At 41.1% G+C, this 18018-nt stretch overlaps 2 protein-coding genes across 2 annotated transcripts; one reads left to right on the forward strand and one right to left on the reverse strand.

Annotated features, from left to right (window-relative positions):
• The first annotated feature begins 801 nt into the window (after positions 1-801).
• Positions 802-7428, forward strand: kcnv2a (potassium channel, subfamily V, member 2a). Its single transcript, XM_046376029.1, has 9 exons — positions 802-939; positions 1636-1773; positions 2417-2595; positions 2688-2859; positions 4338-4529; positions 4976-5230; positions 5328-5444; positions 5731-5856; positions 6065-7428. The coding sequence occupies exons 1-9, from the start codon at positions 802-804 to the stop codon at positions 6341-6343; spliced, it is 1596 nt and encodes a 531-aa protein (XP_046231985.1). The 3' UTR covers positions 6344-7428.
• A 336-nt stretch (positions 7429-7764) lies between these two features.
• Positions 7765-17813, reverse strand: pum3 (pumilio RNA-binding family member 3). Its single transcript, XM_046374551.1, has 18 exons — positions 17560-17813; positions 16670-16746; positions 16378-16587; positions 15956-16142; positions 15281-15356; positions 14871-14964; positions 14196-14262; positions 13582-13756; positions 13322-13425; positions 12752-12830; positions 12387-12485; positions 11640-11693; positions 11299-11379; positions 10980-11122; positions 10521-10743; positions 9915-10002; positions 9453-9543; positions 7765-8672 (listed from the first exon to the last, which is right to left on the reverse strand). Exons 2-18 carry the CDS (start codon positions 16728-16730, stop codon positions 8543-8545), a joined length of 1962 nt encoding a protein of 653 aa, XP_046230507.1. The 5' UTR covers positions 16731-16746; positions 17560-17813; the 3' UTR covers positions 7765-8542.
• Positions 17814-18018: the final 205 nt, after the last annotated feature.

Raw genomic sequence — 18018 nt, forward strand, 5'->3', positions numbered from 1 at the left:
ACACACACACAGATTAAGGCAGAAATGTCAGCTGTGAAGCTCTAAGTTGCAAACAAAAGAGACTCGGGACACTTTGATATCTACAAATTAAAGATACTTTATGGTGTACATTGAGCATGTGTTAAACTTGTTAAAATGAAATTGAAATTGAATGACCCCCAAATGAACTCATCTCCCATTCTGCCTAAATGTTATCATTTAGTCATAATTATGTTCTATAGCTCTATAGGGAAAATATGTTTCTACGTTATGCCAATGTGATTAAAAAAAAAAAATCCTCCAAGAAATTTTCTGAAAATAATGAGAAACTTTCTTCTTCATTCTTCATTGAGCTCAAAGCACCACTCTGTTCATTTACAGCTTCACAGTCACTAGAACGACTGTAGGTTTTAGGAGTTGTTCCTTCATTTTGTTTTTTGTTTTTTATTTTAAATGTGACTTTTGACTTCACTTAAACTATGTCGCCCAGCTAGCTTTGTTCCGTTATGAGATGTTGGAGTCAGTGGGAGGAGGGAGAGAGAGAGGGAGATGGATAAGAGGATAATAGCATTTAAAACTTTAAGCACTCAGATCATCTTCGTCAGCCGCATCAGACGACGAGTCACTTCCTACCTCGTTGCTGAGTGTGTGTGTGTGTGTGTGTGTCTGTCTACTGTATGTATGCACGTTGACGTATTTTTACTGTCATTTTGCATGTGTGTGTCTATGTGATCGAGGTTTTGTGTGAGGTAGACGGTGTTAGCGCCTCCATGCAGGTCAGTTGACTTAAGGTTACAAACACATACACACTCGGAGCTGATCATGTTGACCCGCCTCAGAGCCCGCAGCAGGAGTTTGTTCCACAGCTACAAACACGACAGCCGGACTCAAGCCGTGAAAGAACCGCCTGACTACCTGGACTTCACTGACACCTGTGTCAAGCCCTGGAGCTCCATGCAGGTCAGATGAGTCGTTTTATTCCTTCATGTTTCTTTTTTCTTCTTGAACTCGTCTGAGTTCTTTTCTGCTCTTCACTTTTTCTTCAAATCTGTATAAACATCACAGATTTACGTATTTACATAATAAATTGAAAACGGTGTTCAAAGCACAGCACAATGTTATTATTCATCAGTTAATGGACTTCTCACAAAACTCTTTCATTTACTATCATATGATATTTGTATGGCTGTGGTTGTCTTCATTATTGACTAGTGCTTCAAGTTGATATCCTCACATGTTTTCTGTTCAGATGCAAAATGTATTCAGTTCACCATGATATGATTCAGAGAAACACAACAAATTTACAGATTGAAGTAAGAAGAAGAAGTTGGACGCAGCGATTGTTTGACGTTATTGCGTTCTGACTAATTAGTTAATCACCTAAGTGATTTGGTATAAAGTACCAAAGTACACACAAAAAAATCAGAATCTTCCTGTAGATGACATGTTATCTTTGATCACAGATGCAGCTACAATATATGTTGTTTATATGTTATATGTTTGAATCTCTCTCTCTGGTTTTCTCAAATTTTATTTAATTATTCTCATGATTTTTCCTTTTCGTACACAGTATTTGATTGCATCTGTTTTTTTCTGCTTAGTCTGATCATTTTTTTTTCCCATAGTGTTTCATTCATTTTTGTTTTATTTGTGAAGGATCTGTGCAGAGACATCTATGATCTCTACGCTGAGTATGAAGATGAGGAGGTGGAGGATCGATTGACGGTGTCTCCATCCCGCGTGCTGCTGTCTCCAACCAAACACCTCACTCTTAACATTAATGTTGGAGGAACGGTAATTTGACTCCAACTAGATATATCAAAACCTAGACAGATACCAGCTTTTAATTATCAGACATGAGGGACCTCAGCTCGCTGGCAGTCAACTGGCTGCAGGGTCTCCACCAGGGGGAGCTGTTCAGGCAACTTCACTGGTTTCAAAAAGAAGTCTGTTTGTAAGCTTATGAGAAAATGTTCCTGTTCTCACGTACCTCAGTCAGCAGTTTCCTAATGAGTTTATCAGGATCATTAGAGGTGTGACAGTGTATATCTTCCTCAGCACAACCATCTCATCCAAACAAGGTCGCTAAGGTCTGGCTCGCAATGCAAACATCAGACAAAACAAGCAATGTGTAGACATGACCAACATGCTTTGAGAAATTGTGAATTATTCACTTTGTTACAACATTTTGTAAAATTGAATTACGTATTTAATAAAAGTATTAACAGGTAAATATATTATAAAATTAGCGGTTAGCTGTAGCCCTGGTGACGAGGTTGTCAACTAGTCAATATTTTGAAGAAGTGAACTGTGAAAGCAATTCTGTCAGACACAGTCATTATCTGCATTGGTCAGTTAGGATTTTAAAAGACTTGCTACTGTTTTCTTTCTTAGATATAATATGTTTTACTCACTCTTCTGATTTCCTCTTCTGCAGATCTATCATTTGCCTTACAGGTTAGCTGCCAGGTATCCGAAGACAAGAATAGGCCGGTTGGCCACGCACACAGACCACAGCAGGAAGTTGGACCTGTGTGACGACTACATTGTCCAGAGCAACGAGTTCTTCTTTGACCGGGATCCTAAAATTTTCCACAACATATTCAATTTCTACAGGTAAAACACACATATACGAGCTTATACAAGAAAATACATGAATTAAGACAAGTTCTGATCCCCTTTTCTTCTGTCTCTGTCCTCTCCATCAGAACTGGAGTGTTGCACATTAAAGACGAGCTGTGTCCCCGCAGCTTCCTGGAAGAGATAAATTACTGGGGGGTCAGGATCAAAAACAGTCAGCGTTGCTGCCGCATCTCCTTTGAAGAGAGGCAGGACGAGCTGAACGAGCAGCTGAAAATACAGAGACAACTGATGGCAGAGGTAGGTTGGAGCATGTTTTCCACGTGCCTTATGATTCAGCATTGTGTGCTTTGTAAATCCAAAGCGCCGCGCAATCGTTCTGCCATACTTCAGGTTTTCTCACAAACGTCTTGATTACTTTACCTTCCACAACAACAGGTGGCGCTGGGAGGTTGAGCATCCCTCAGTCAAAAACCAAACAGCCAACAGCAAGGACGGAGTCCTCAGGAATCTTATTGATATTTATCAGTTAATGTACTTTATTTCTCGACACAGTGGAAGTCCCAGTGGACCTGGAACTAAACAGTCCCAGTGAACTACATAACGGATTACTCTTTTGTGGCACTAATTATTACTTTTTCTCCATACAAGCCACACAAAAAAGTCAATAAGTCATCATCTGCTATCTTCATTGGTTCAGCAGTTGTTGTTTATTTAACCTTTGAGATTTTGCCAGTAATTTGCTCACTGACTCTGAGTCTGTCTGACCTACATTATAAATCACCGCTTCGCTCCGCAGTCTTGACAGATGGAGAACAGAGAATAAGCTTTTTTTTTCCTTCTTTTTCTTTTGGCACAGATTTAGACCATCAACGGGGTCCCACTGTGATGCAGTTTGTTGTTCCAGTTTCTTCCCTGTTATGTTTTCTCAATATTTGAGTTTTGGTTTGTCAATTCGGTTTTGTTTTAGTTTGTGACCCAGACATGTTTGTTGGTTGTTTGGTTTGTTTTGCTCTGCCCTCATTTTAAATCAGATGCTTTTATAAACATTTAAATCTCATTTATTGCTTATATACATACACAATATGGACAAAAGTATTGGGGCACCTGATCATTGCACCAGTAGTGACTTTAATAATGACGTCTCAGCTGCTGTAACAGCTTGCACTCTTCTGGGGAGGCTTTACACAAGAGTGTTTCTGTGGGAATTTGTGCCCATTTGTGCAGTAGAGCAGTTGTAAGGTCAGGCACTGATGTTGGACCAAAAGGCCTGACTCACAATCTCTGTTCCAGTTCATCCCAAAGGTGTTGGATGGGGTTGAGGTCAGGACTCTGTGTGGGCCAGTCAGGTTCTTCCACACCAAACTCATCCAACATGTCTTTATGGACTTTGCTTTGTGCACTGGGACACAGTCATGCTGGAATAGGAAAGAGCCTTCAACAAACTGTTGCCACAAAGTTGGAAGCATAGCATTGTCCAAGATGTCTTGGTATGCTGACGCATTCACTTCACTGTAAGTCAGGGGCCGAGCCCAAACCCTGAAAAACAGCACCATACCACACCTGAATTCAATAATAAAGAGACGTATCCAAATAGTTTTGTCTATATAGTGGATTTAGATTTTTCTTATTGTATTACTTAACACTAAATGAGTGTCTGTTTTGTTTCTGTGTTTTTGAAGCCAATCTTTTCATTTTCACAGTTGGATTATTGCGATGAAATCTGATGGTTCTCTTTTATCAACTCTGAGATTGTGATGTGTTTCGATGTTCTCCAGGTCGAGATGGAGGAGAACGAGGCGTTATTTCATGGCATGGCCTTCGGGCCGACGCGAAGGAAAATCTGGAACCTGATGGAGAAGCCGTTCTCCTCGGTCACTGCCAAGCTGATGGGGGTCGCCTCCTCCATCTTTGTGCTGGTCTCGCTTGTTGCCATGACACTCAACACTGTGGAGGAGATGCAGTACAAGGTGTGTGTTTCGCCTAGTGTATATGAGAAGCAAATCTGTCTGAGCAGATTATTTAACTTTTTCCATCTGTTACGTTGCTTTGTGTGTCGAGGGGAGAACCGCTATAAATCATGTGGTGCTTGCCTCCCTGTAAACACATCTAAACTAAACACATCTCTTGTAGTCCGTGTGAGCGTGTATGTGCTGAGTGTATATAGACGAGCTGTGAAGTGGTATCAAATGCCAGCATACACACTTACACAAGAACAGTCCTTTATTCTTAGAATACCACACTATATTCAAAAGGTCATACGCTTGAATGAATTAATGGCAAATGTGCAAAACCGTACAGAAGAGAAGTAATACAAGACAAGAAGTGTACATGAAATCTCAGTAAAACCAGATTTCTCCAGACTCTTACATTTTGAGCTAAAGTGTTAATAGTTCACCATTATTTTCCTTTCCAGACAGCTTCAGGCCAGCCCAGCGGCAGATTCTACGGTGAGTACGTGGAGACGTTCTGCATCACCTTCTTCACCCTGGAGTACCTGCTGCGCCTGGTGTCCACCCCTGACCTCAGGTGTTTTGGACGCAGCGTGCTGAACACCGTCGACCTGATTGCCATCCTGCCACACTACCTGCAGATAGTCCTGGAGTACTTCGAAGACGAGGACATCCACCTGCACTCGGGGGACATTGAGACTGTGGCACGTGTAGGAAAGGTAAAACTGTGCTGATGGGAAAACAATGAGGTGATGAGATTTTTGTGGTCTCACCCACATTTACTGGCTCTCCTTCTGTGTTTTTTCTTTTCCGCAGGTGGGTCAGGTTCTCAGGATCATGCGTCTGATGCGAATCTTCAGGATCTTAAAGCTGGCTCGACACTCGACGGGCCTCAGAGCCTTTGGCTTCACACTGAGACAGTGCTACCAGCAGGTTTGACTTTATCTCCGGCTTGTCAGATAAGCTAATTATAGGAATCAAGAGACAGAGGAATACATTTTTATTTGTATTCTTGTATTTTCACACTTATGTTCATCCAAGCATTTGCCAAATTTAGAGAGAATTTGCTAAAAATTTGTAGGTGGAGCAGTGAAGAATATGTTTTCACATGACCTGGACAGATACGTGTTGACTAATGAATCTGAGACACACAGTGAGGACCAACAACATCAAGTAAACCTAATTAAAAATACAAAATAAAATGTGTTTGTGTGTGCAGGTGGGATGTTTACTGCTCTTCATCGGTATGGGAATTTTCATGTTCTCAGCCATGGTGTACACCGTGGAGCACGACGTTTACAACACAAACTTCACCTCCATGCCGCACGCGTGGTGGTGGGCCGCGGTGAGTCCACACACACACACGCACGTTTTGAGCATTTGATTAAGAGTTTTGGGAAGCTGATTAACAGCCTCCAACCCTGTGGAAGAGACGTTTAATTCTCTGATATACCGACCTGCTTTACAAGAAAATACACTGCGGCAGCTGTGACTATGATTAAGCAAATAATATGAATTTGAACCTGAGATTTCTCTTCTCTTTCATCCTTCAGGTGAGTATTTCCACTGTGGGGTACGGTGACATGTTCCCTGAGACCAACCTGGGCCGAATCTTTGCCTTTGCCTGCATCTCATTTGGCATAATCCTCAACGGCATGCCCATCTCCGTCCTTTACAACAAGTTCTCCGACTACTACTCCAAGCTCAAGTCCCACGAGTACACCGCTGTAACCAAGGCCCGGGGGAAGGTGCAGTTTGCCAGGAGGGCGGCTAAGAAGTTGGCCGAGTGCTGTGAAGATGTCGTTCAGCCGGGAACATCCCACCTTCAGTGAGCCAGGCTGTAGTTTTCCAAGTCTACGGTAAAATATGTGTGAAGGATGTAATCAGGATGGCATGTAGACGGAGGGTTGGAACTGGAAATGAACCTGTGACATTCTATACAGGTGATTATACCATTCAGAACCTGGGCAGTCTATTTCTGACACAGCAGAAATAGACTGCCCAGGTCATGTCAGGTTTGAACCCGTAACCCGCTGAGAAATCTCCAACAGTCTGGGTCTCGGCTAACACACTTTTGAGTTCAGAATTTCTCTCCAAGGTTTCCTGAAGGAACAGTAAAAGTGGAAACAGACAACTTTTCCCCTCTGACATTTCATGATGTTTGTATTGTCGATGCTGACGTTACAAAGGCAACAGCATCCCTTTCTGTTTTCCTCAATTAGCAGCTACAACAACACAGGACAAACGTTTGAGTTTATTCATCCATTAGTCTAAGATGGAGAAATTGGACGGACATTGTACCAGGCCTGGCTGGATCTCAAGGCAGACTTCATTTTCCATTCAAATTCAACCCATAGTGCATGTGTGCTAGTGACTTCTGTTGGCAGAGCTGCTAACTTCCACTTTAGCCCCGTATTCACTTTAATTCAGCTCTTCTAGACTGTCAAAGTGTTATCGGCCCAAATGGATCAAATTTTGATAGCAAAACAAGTTATTTTGTGGAGGTTTAAAAAAAAAAGAACACATGTAAGCTTATGGGAAGTCTTTTTGGATCGTGTTGTAATTACGTGGTTTGGCTGCCGTTCCCTCTGACTCCTTTGGAGTGGATTGAAAAACTAAATAAAAATGTCGGTCACTACATACATCTTTGCTAAAGCTGTCCCTACTGCCTTCATTGACCTCTGCTCTTCCTCCATCCACACTCTATACATAAGTCTCTAAAGCTCCTAAGTAATCCTGGATTCACTTGGACAGAAATAAATCAAAAGTTAACATCTGGACAATGGATATTAGACCTGTTCTTCTGGCCCATACATTTCTCTCTCTCTAATAATAAACCTTTTTCTTGTCATCATAAAGCTGTGCAGCTTTCATTGAGTGTGTGTGTAAACAGAGGTACACAGTCCTCACTCCTGAACAGGCAGTGTGTGTGTGGGTCCAGCTTCTGATAGGTCAGGATTTGTTGCTTTTCTTTGTCCTTTGATAACAAGCGAAGAGTCTTAGCGTTTAGGACTGTTGGTTGGACAAAAGAGGAGATCATCACCTTGGGCTCTGAGAAAATGGCGATGAGCAGTTTTCATTTTTTTTGACATTTCATAGTCTGTTAGTTGTGAAAATAGTCAGCAGATTAATCAGTAATGACTATGACAGTTAGTTGCATCCCTGTTTGGCAGCTCAGCTGTACAGTATGTTACTTCTTTTTAAAAAGCTCACTGAAAGCCAACTGGTTAAAGAAGCATGACATACTACTAAGTACTCATAATTATCTTTATTTTTAATCAAATTTTCTTTCTAGCTGATAAAATTATCACAAGATACAAAAAAGAAAAAAAAAACCCAATCTGAAACAGGAAGGCACAAACAGTCAGGGAATACTGGACAGCTCTTTGTTAAGCAGCCACTGTTAAAGGGCCAGTTCACTCAAATTAACAAACTACCTTTCTGTTACGCATATCGTTCCTATGAAACAGATGTTGCAGCTGTGGTGAGTGCTGTGGGCATTAAAATCAACTTCCATTCACCTCAGGCAGATATTTCGAAACCTGTAAATAAAACTGTAACTATGTGCACGAACAGAAACCATAACAGGACGGCGATGTTCTATGTACTCCGTATTGCTTAATTTACTCTAACCACGAGTTGCTGTACTGATGCAATGATGATTTATGTTTTCTGTTCATGTGTTGTAGCACTGACAAATTAACATCTGTAAACAAGTGGCATCACTGTAATTTAACCTGTTTTCTCATAGCATCACTTTGTCTTCCAAACACTTTTATTTCATTATTAACAGAGTTCTCAACATCTGCACACAAACTTGCTCCCATTTTTCCACCAGGGACCAACAATGTTCCAGGATGTGTCCACTTCCTCAGAATATTCCCATTTGCAGCAAAAAAAGATAATGCCAACAAAAACTGCGATTTGTTGGCATTCTCTGTAAAAAAAAAAACAAACAAACAAAAAAAAAAGGACTGCCGCACAGGAAGTGACGTGTTTGACGTCACCAGTTGGTTTAAAATTAGAAGTCTCTACTTGTTCAGATTCTCCAACAGGATTTCAGCTCCTTTGTTGTTGCTGAGGCTGCTGATCTCTGATTTGATGGACTGCAACGCTGCCTTCACGTCCGCGGCCACAGACTTATCGCAGCTGTTCAGAAGGCTGCACACCAAAACACCAAGATTGAAGAGACTGATTAGCTATTAGCTTGCGACCACATACGCTAACGTTTCTTTACTTCATTCTGCAGATGATTTAAAATGATCTTTAACAATGTAAACACATACAGAAACATACGTGCCTCCCTAAAATCACAAACTGTCTTTCCACTTTTATTCTACTATTGGCCTAATGCGGCTGTTATCACCAACATGATGCGATAGAGGCGTTTACTTTTATACTTTAAAATCCCAATTTATTTATTTAACAGGGTTCATGTTTACATCACAATGTGAAGACTGGCAATTATTTCTTTCCCACACTGTCATACAATTATTTTATAGAAAAATCAGTAAAATCTAACTGAATGAAACTAATAATAATTGCAGATATTGGGAAATACAAAATAAACTGCAGAAGTATGGCTCGTTGTGATGACACAATAGAGGTGGGCTTCATAGTATATTTGAGCTTCTGTATTCATATCTGAAACTGCATGTAAGACAACATTAAGTTTCCTTTGAGCATCATGCCAGTGTGTCACGATGGGGACGGCCCTGCCTTTACACACAGCCACCTACAGTGGATAATGACATATTCTTGTCTCACTCCCATATGCCTCCACATGTTAAAAAAACAGGACACATTTGGTTAAAACAGTGATGAGGTTACTCTGAATAATCCCACACTCTTCTCTGGAGCTGCGTTGTAGTGATTTGTGATTGTATAATGCAACCAGATTATTTCATAAGTGTATGTTTGTGTGTGTGTGTGTGTACTGACCTGCAGAGCACCATGGCTCCTCTGTTGACTTTGACCCAGCTCTTCAGCTTGTCTGTCCCCACTGTGTCCACCAGTATCCTGCTGAACCGCTCTGAGAGGCCAGGTGAGGAGACAGAGAGGGTGGGACAGGGAAACACGGTCACGCTGTCTTTCTGTCATCTTACAGACATCATTGATTTCACTGCAATTAGGCTGGAAGTTTGGCCACATGTCAACAACTGATGCAACTGGCTCCGTTTTGAGGCCAAAACAAGAGGGAACCAAAGATAAAAGCCAGAAGTGACAATCCCAAATGGGAAAGAGGTTAAAAACTTTTTCTATAGCGCAAGACATCTGGGATTTGGTTTACCCTGGTAAAGAAGAGTCTTTCGTGATTTCAGAAACACAGCAGTAGGTGCACACTGCTGAGCAGCTTAGAGCCTAACTAGTCCTATAAAACTTTGTGTTTGTCTGTGTGTTTACCCTCTTTGCCAGCCTCGGCAAGCATCACGTCCTGCTCTATGAGCCATTTCAGCACCAAGTGTCCAGCCGGATGCTCCGCCATGTGCAGCTGCAGGAGACATACAGAGCTCAGAGCGAGAGTGACAACCACATGACCAACCATTTCAGCAAAAAGTGCCTTTGAGTTGGATTACAATAATTCAGGAGAAAAAGTGACAAAGCAGCTTTCCAAAACATAAACATCATATGCAATACTTCATCACTCAAAACTTGTTCAAACTACAACACAAACTGCATTTAAGGAATTTTTCAGCCAATCTGAGCGTTTCTAACTAGCCAACAGTTTTACCTGGTAAATGACTGACTGGACTCTACAGTCGTGCTAGCATGCTATAAGCTAAATGATAGTAACACCATGCTAACATCCACATTGACAATGCTAACATGCTGATGTTTAGCAAGTTATGTTTAATTTAGCCTGTTAGCATGTTAACATTTGCTAATTAGCACTAAACAAAGTTTGATTTGTTATGAACCCGTTGATGCTTGCTGAGTGCTTTTATTTTCCCTTTATATTTAGATTAATCAGATGGAACTGGTCACGCTCCTTAAACTCACACACCCTACCTGTTCGCTGCTCCCTCCTGGTACTAACTCCTGATTGGCTAGCTGAGCCACGGCCGTCATGGCTGGCCGCAGGTCACCACAGGCTGATGCCAAGATATCACTGACTGTGACGCTGGTCGCCTTGTCCGTCACCATGGTGTCAGCGTTGTTACGGAGATAGTCCAACAGTGGTGGGGAGACGACGTCCAGCAGCTCTTTCCTGCGAGTCGCCATGTCCTTTTTACTGATGACAGGAAGACAGAAGTGATGTCACTGTGAGTGTGGTTACATATCAGACAGCTGTTTGTTTCACTTCACTTCTAAAGAAAATTGAGCTGCTACAGTCGTCACATTGAACATTTTAGGTCTCAATTTTGTTACAACCACAAACTGTGACTGCGGTCCTTCTGAGGCAGTAAACATTGTAATTCCTACCCTTTTAGTTGATGGCAACAGGACACACACATATACAGTTGTTACCTGTGTGTGTTTCCGTCTCCTTTCTCCAGCACCTTGATGATCTCTGGCAGCAGGTGAGCAGGGTCTCTGGGACTCAGCAGGTACAACAAAACCTTCTTGCCGTATTTATTACTGATGACCTCATCCAGCGAGGACAAGATCTCCTGAACAGGTGAGACGACAGTTTTAGACTGAAACTAAAACGCACCTTCAAACTGATGATCGTGACCTGACAGCTTCTTTAGTTTTCACATCATACTTGGGTTTGATTTTTTGGAAAACTGCAGTCGCTATTTAAATAATCAGGATTGCAACAGAAACCACATGAAATCAGACTTACTGAGAGCACGGCCTGTTTGACCAGCTTGGTGTCATCCACGCAGTCGAATATGGCCAGAAGAACCAGGTGACCGAACTCCCCCTGTGGACAACAGTCAGTCACACAAGAACTTGAACATGTGAACTTTAGATGTCTCTCCTCATGTCCTCAGCTTGTCTGGACACCAACAAGTCAACTATTAAAGCTGGCTGCATGTGGATGTATTCTTACTTTTACTTTTTTCACCTATAAACCCCAAATTAATGCAAGGTAAACAAGCTTGGGGTTCAGTCCTTTCCTCCTGGAGAGAGAGTACCGACAGCTTGTTTCTAAGAACGCACGAAGCATCACTGAGAACTCACCGTGGCGAACTTCACCATGTACGTCTTCATCGTTTTGATGATCACTTTTCTATCCTGAAACGTGAAAAGAAGAAAGTTTTGCTCAAAACAAACACCAGACATTTGTTCTACTTCAACACTTTATTTGCTGCCACTGAAAGGCTAATCCTCCTGATATGATACAAAAACGTGTGTGTGAAGTGTGGCAAGCGCCAGAGGAGCCTATCAGTGTCACGCGGTGTGGGATTCTGGGTTCACACCTCATACCCGCACTTATTGGCTGCTGTAGTATCTGGTGTGGGTCTTTGGGTGCTTTCAATCCTGCAGTTTGGTTCACCAAGGGAGCAATGACACACTGTTACCTATCAGTTCTAGCCCGGTTCCTGTTCATTTTACATTTTCTACAAACGAACCACGAGAAGTAAACGTGAAGTTATATTGATTGGATAGTTTTGATGATTGCCAATCTGCATCATCAGGACACCAAACTATTAGTATTGTTAATATTTTGAGTATTATTAGACTGCAAATTGCCTGTAGTTTATGAATAATGACCAACAGGCAAGACAGGAGGAAAAGGGAAAGAAAACTGGGCAAACACAACAGTCTGTTTTAACACTTTTCTTCCCAGCACAGTAGATGGTGTCTGTAGTTGGATTTTTTTGGATCTTATATATTGCTTGCAAGTTTTTGACTTAACACTTTTGAAAGCCATGTTGCCAACTGGGGAAAAGATGATTGTGTGTGTATGTGTGTGCGTGTCCACACCTTGGCCGTCCCGTGCCACAAACAGTGCATCGCCACTCGCGCTCCGTCATGTGTGTGAGCCATGTAGACAACCGACTCTCTGATGGACTCGATCATCTCCTGCTCACATCAGAACAAATCCGAACCAGACAGAAGACACGTTACATTCTGCACCGTATGAACTTATTAACTTCTCTTTTTTTGTTGTTTGCTCTAATGAAGCTGTGATATTCATGGAGTTATTTTGTTTTTGAATTGTCTCACTTTTGTAATTTTTTGTTTTTTGAAGCTGAGTTTTTTTGCCTTCTTTCAAGCTCAAATTTCTGCTTATATATTGTTTTTTTTTGGGGGGGGGGGGTTGTTGTTTTTAACTTCACACTGCTTACTGTTCTCTGTTTCTCAGGAGCAATCAGGAAGAAGTCCAGGAAGACTTTGTGGACCAGAGAGTGTTTGATCACTTGTTCTCTGAAACACAACAACAACAACAACAACAATTAGTTGGCTAGTCGATCAAAAGATGATCACATGGCAACAATCTTCATAAACATTTTTACGGACATAACAATTAATCGTAGAAATAAGCAGCAGATTAATCTATTAGGAAAACAAACATCAGTTGCATGTTACACTAAATTAGATAATGAAAAGGGAGACGGAAAGAAAAAAAAGTGCATGTTCAAGGTTCATGTTCATGTTTCTGAAGTTTCTTATTTCTTTTAACTTTTCCAAGAAATTAGTAACCAAACTGTGCAAAAACCTTTAGGAAAGAAATCATGATGTGGTCTTTATGTAACTTGCTTTGTCTGTCCAAAGTTATTCAAAACAGAGAAAAGTAAAAAAAAAAAAAAAGCTCACATTAAAAAACCTGGAACCAGAGAACATTTGTTGTTTTGCTTCTTAAATGATTTTAATGATTGGTCAGTTATGAATTTTGCTTTTTATTTTTCTTGCCTTACTTCTGGGCCATGGGCGCGAGAATCTGTTTCATCTCGTCGATGATGCCGTTCAGCTTGTCCGGGTTCCCTTCAATAACTTTCTCAATGGTGTTACACACTGATGACTGGACACAAGAGCACAGAAATCAGCAGATATTTCTAACCACAGTTTAATCCCAACAGTGGCAGGGAGCCGAAAAGTAATGCAGAGGCACCACAAGACCACCAGCACGGTTGAGTGTGTAATACATGCATACAGGTGTGTACGTGTGTGTGTGTACCTTGCAGACAATGAAGGTGTTCCCGTACAGCTCCTCAGTGAGCATGAGTCTCTGTGCGAGCACGGCTTTGTCGTTGTAGGCGTACTCGATGATGGATGAGGCGGCGGCGTGGCGAAGCATCGGACGCACGTGACCTTTAAATGTCTGCATCACAGCTGCAACCAGCTCCTTGTTCCTGTGCAGGAAGTGCATACGTACAACTCAACACATGACCACACACACAAGTGAAACAACAGCTATCTATTTTAACTGGACCAAACTGAAGAAACTAGATCAACAAGTCCTGAGAGCTCCATCCAATTTATTCAGTATAATATTTAAATTTCCCTGAGAAGAACACGAACCACTTATCAATATCTAATTTTTCTAAATTTTGATTTTGATTTCCACAAATATCACCTTTAGAAGCAACCTGCTCTTCTATTCCTGTCTGTGGGTGCTGGCACGCGTATTTTCAAGTGAAGCACTTTTTGAGTTGACTTGCTTTAAAATGTGCTGCATAAATGAACTTGTCTGCAGGGCCAAACACGCAGTTTATGTGTTGCTGATTTAAACACAGACGTGTGCTGAAAGAGAGAAGAAGAAGAAGAAGAAGCCAATCTTAGCTGACTCACCCGTACATCAGCAGTTTTTTCACCACATGTCTGCCGTACTGCGACTTACACAAAGCGATGACGTCATCTGTGGGGGGAGGAAGATAACAAAGCAGATGTCACAAAGATACAACCAGGTGCTGGACCACAGGTCAGCTCTGCATCCGTCTCATTCGTCGGACAGACGTTACTGAGAAGACGTTGATGTAAACGGGAACGATTCACTTCATGGACGTGTTTGTTTTCTGTCTGCATATAATCGAGGAGCAGCAGGAGGGGACTGGCGGCTCAAAACCACAAACCACAATGTCATAACTAGGGATTTTCAACAAGTACTGATCTGACCGATTACTGAATCTGATCACCAGCAAATTTTCCAGTTACCAGAATCTTTTTTTGTCCAAATAATAAAATAAATGATTAAAACTTCATTAAAATCCAATCCGAAATTAAAATAGTAGATGCTAATAGCTAATTCTACACTCCGACATACAAGTTTATGGTAGAACTACGACCCTCTATGACTTGGTAGCTAAAGTTTGTGTTTCACTTTTTGTTTTCTTTGTTGATGCCACATGAGAACAGCCGAAAAGTAAACAAGTCCCGTGACAAGAGGCTATGTACGAAAATGGTAAACATGTTGGTCGCAGACGGATACAAAGGCAGTCGATGCAGAAAGCAAATGTGTCGGCTCACCTTTGAGCTCCTCAAACACTTCGTGTCTCTGCTCGTGGTTGCCGAACTGGATGAAACACTGCAGCACTCGAACCGAGTCGTGAGCAAACGCCATCTGGAGGCAGGAGGGCAGTCAGAAACGATGGATTTCAAAATAACAGACTTTTCAGCATAGCACAACATTACAGCGCGAGACGCTTCCTGTCATGATGGCCCTCAGGCTTCTTTTAGTGGTGACTTCACATTCTCTGATCTCAGCTACTAACCTGATGACTCCAATGTTATAATTACCGATAGAAACAATGGACTGACAGGTGATCTGTGGGCATTTAACAGAAAAGACGCTGCGCAGCGCCTCTCCTTTCTGAAGCGTTTAAATGATTTTGCTGTGTTTGCAGTGAACAGATGAAGAGGCGAAGAGAACGACTCACCTGTTTCACCTTCCCGCGGATCAGATCGTGAAGCTCCTTCATCAGCTTCTTCTTCAAGTCATTGTCGCAGTTCTTCCTGTTGACACGCATACACCACCATCACTCACCGATGAGCAGGACTCCCAGCATTCATGTTACAAGGTCAGCTAAAAGTAACGTGGGCTTGCTTACTTTTGATTTGATTTAGATGGCATTATCTTTAACAGCTGTTAGGCCGCTATTAAAAACTGGATACATGCGGGGTTAAGACTACTGAGCCGTAGTTCCAGGGTTTGTGCATATTTCAGCAAGTTAATTCAAGGCCTTTATGAAAGCAATTTAAGAACTATTTCACGTACATACTAGTAAAAATAACAGTGTGAAGCATATATAAACCTTTACAGGTACAAAGTGGAATAATAAAACAGAACAGGTTGGAGCGAGATGGTTAGAATTATCTCTGCAACACAATACATGGACATACTTGACATAACGTCAACACTGTTATGTCCTCACATTCTGTTAATAATGTAAGCTCATTGTTGGAATTTTTAAAACTAAAACTTAAAATCTTACAAATTGCACCCTTAAAGCTTGAAGTTCAGATTATTGGAATTTAGTGTTTTTAAGACATTTTACAGGCCCATAGAAACCTGACATCCATGTCAGGGTGTGTGTGTGTGTGTGTGTGTGTACCTCCTGAGGTCTCCCCACACTTGTTTGGCCTGACAGATGATCTGGAACATGTCCTTCCTCTCTGCCAGCTGCCTGTTCTTCTTCAGCTCCTTCTTCCTCTGCTGCCTGTTCATCTTCAACTCCTCCTTTGTCATCTCCTTCGTCTTTGGCTTAAACTCACCTTTCTTCATCTTCTTAGCCACTGGACCTGAACCCACACATTATCGAAAAAAAAAAAAAAAAACTGAGGCCGAATGCAGGAAGTGGAGGAATAAGAGTTAAAGTGTCGACTCTGAGCCTTGCCTTAATTAGAAGTATTGCATGTATTTTATTTCACACTCTTCCTTTTCAGCAGAATAAAAGGCTGCATTCTGTTGGTGTTAAACTTGAGTGCTTGAGTGCATTTTTATTTTATTGTTATGTGACATGTAGTGTTTTCTCACCTTCCTCTTCCTTTTTCCCTTTAAAAGGCGGCAGTTTCCTTTTCTGCGACCCCTTGCTGGTTTTGGCAAAAGCAAACTTTTGTTGTTTCTTGCCACCATCTCCACCCTTCCCCGGTTTGCTCTTCCTCTCTGTGTTGTTGTATGGTTTGAAAGGTTTTTTACCGCCTGGCTTATTACCTGGTTTTCCACCAAGTTTGGTCCCTATGGAATCTGAACAGAGCAAGACATGACATGAATAAAACTGGTTGACAGTGATGGTCTGCATAGTTGGTTAGTGTCAACTGCAGCTCACCTTTTCCTTTCTGTGTGAACTTCTTTCCACCTTTAGGAGATCTCTTTGATTTCGCCTCCATCCTAACATGCGTCTCACTGAGAGATAGAGATAATAAAACAATAGCAGAATGTCATACAAACATCAGAAAGCCAAAAATATTTTTTAAGTAATTTCACATACACTGTGTGTATGAAATAACATTCACTAACCGCTGTAAGATGATATTTAAGAAGCTAAGGACGTGCAAATACTAAGACACAGTAAACATGCAGGTGGACATGTGGTTACACAGGCAACATTTCCAAATGTAAACATGAGTGTTAAAGGTAAATGTAATCGTGTACATTCACTTAACTATGGCATTCCTCTCTTGATCAAAGTGTCACATTTTACATGACTCATTCACAGAAAGAAAAAATATATATTTTTTCCCTACATCTATCGCTTAGCAGCTCTTAATTGCTGTTCTCTAGGATGAGGTTCTAAACGCAAATGATACCAAGTTCTTACAAAAAGAGACATCATTAAAAGGTTGTACCAAAAACAAGAAAAACACAGAAATAACCTGTCTACCAGCTAACGTTAACAACATATTTAATACTCTAAAGAAGCTCTCTAAATAACTATTTGCTCTTCGGGTGCTTAAGCATATTTGTTGGTACTACTACTTAATATCACATTTAAATGCTACATATTTGCTTCATCTGGACTAGTTTTAGATTGTGCTGTCGCTGCTTTTACTTAGATTAAGGGTTTGGGTACTTTTTCGGAAGCTAGGTTAGCGCATCGCATGACAAAATGGATGTCAATAAATATTATTGTACAATCAAAAACGTCTCGCGCGGTTTATCTGTACTGTTAACGCCAACAATAAGAAAATATATAACATTTACACTGGTTTTACTTACATTTCAGATGCACTCACACGCTGTCCCTCTTCAGTCCCATGCGTTCTTTAACCAACACAGTTTACGGCACAAAACGTCCAATCAAACTGAATCGTAGGTGCCGTAAAACGCTGATTGTTGCGACAATACTTTGTCGTCGAAAAGTAGTAGAATATATTTTATCACGTACTTATAATCGTACTTAACATGTTTTATACTCAGCAGACACAGTATATATAACAAGCGAATTCTTCAGTAGTAACGTAGTTCTTCTGTCAGTAGTTTCTGGTGTTCTCAGCGCGAATGTTTAGCGGCCATATTTGTTTACAAGTAGTATTTAAAGGGATAGACCTTGTTTCTAAGGTTACAGTAGGGCAGGCAAATTTTATTGCATGTTTTTTTAAATTATTTCAACTAACTGATTATTTTCTTTTTATTTATATTGTAAATGTAAGTAAATATTACAATTCCACATTTTAT

The sequence above is a fragment of the Scatophagus argus genome, chromosome 20 (assembly GCF_020382885.2).
Source record: "Scatophagus argus isolate fScaArg1 chromosome 20, fScaArg1.pri, whole genome shotgun sequence".
In the NCBI taxonomy this organism is placed as follows: domain Eukaryota; kingdom Metazoa; phylum Chordata; class Actinopteri; family Scatophagidae; genus Scatophagus; species Scatophagus argus.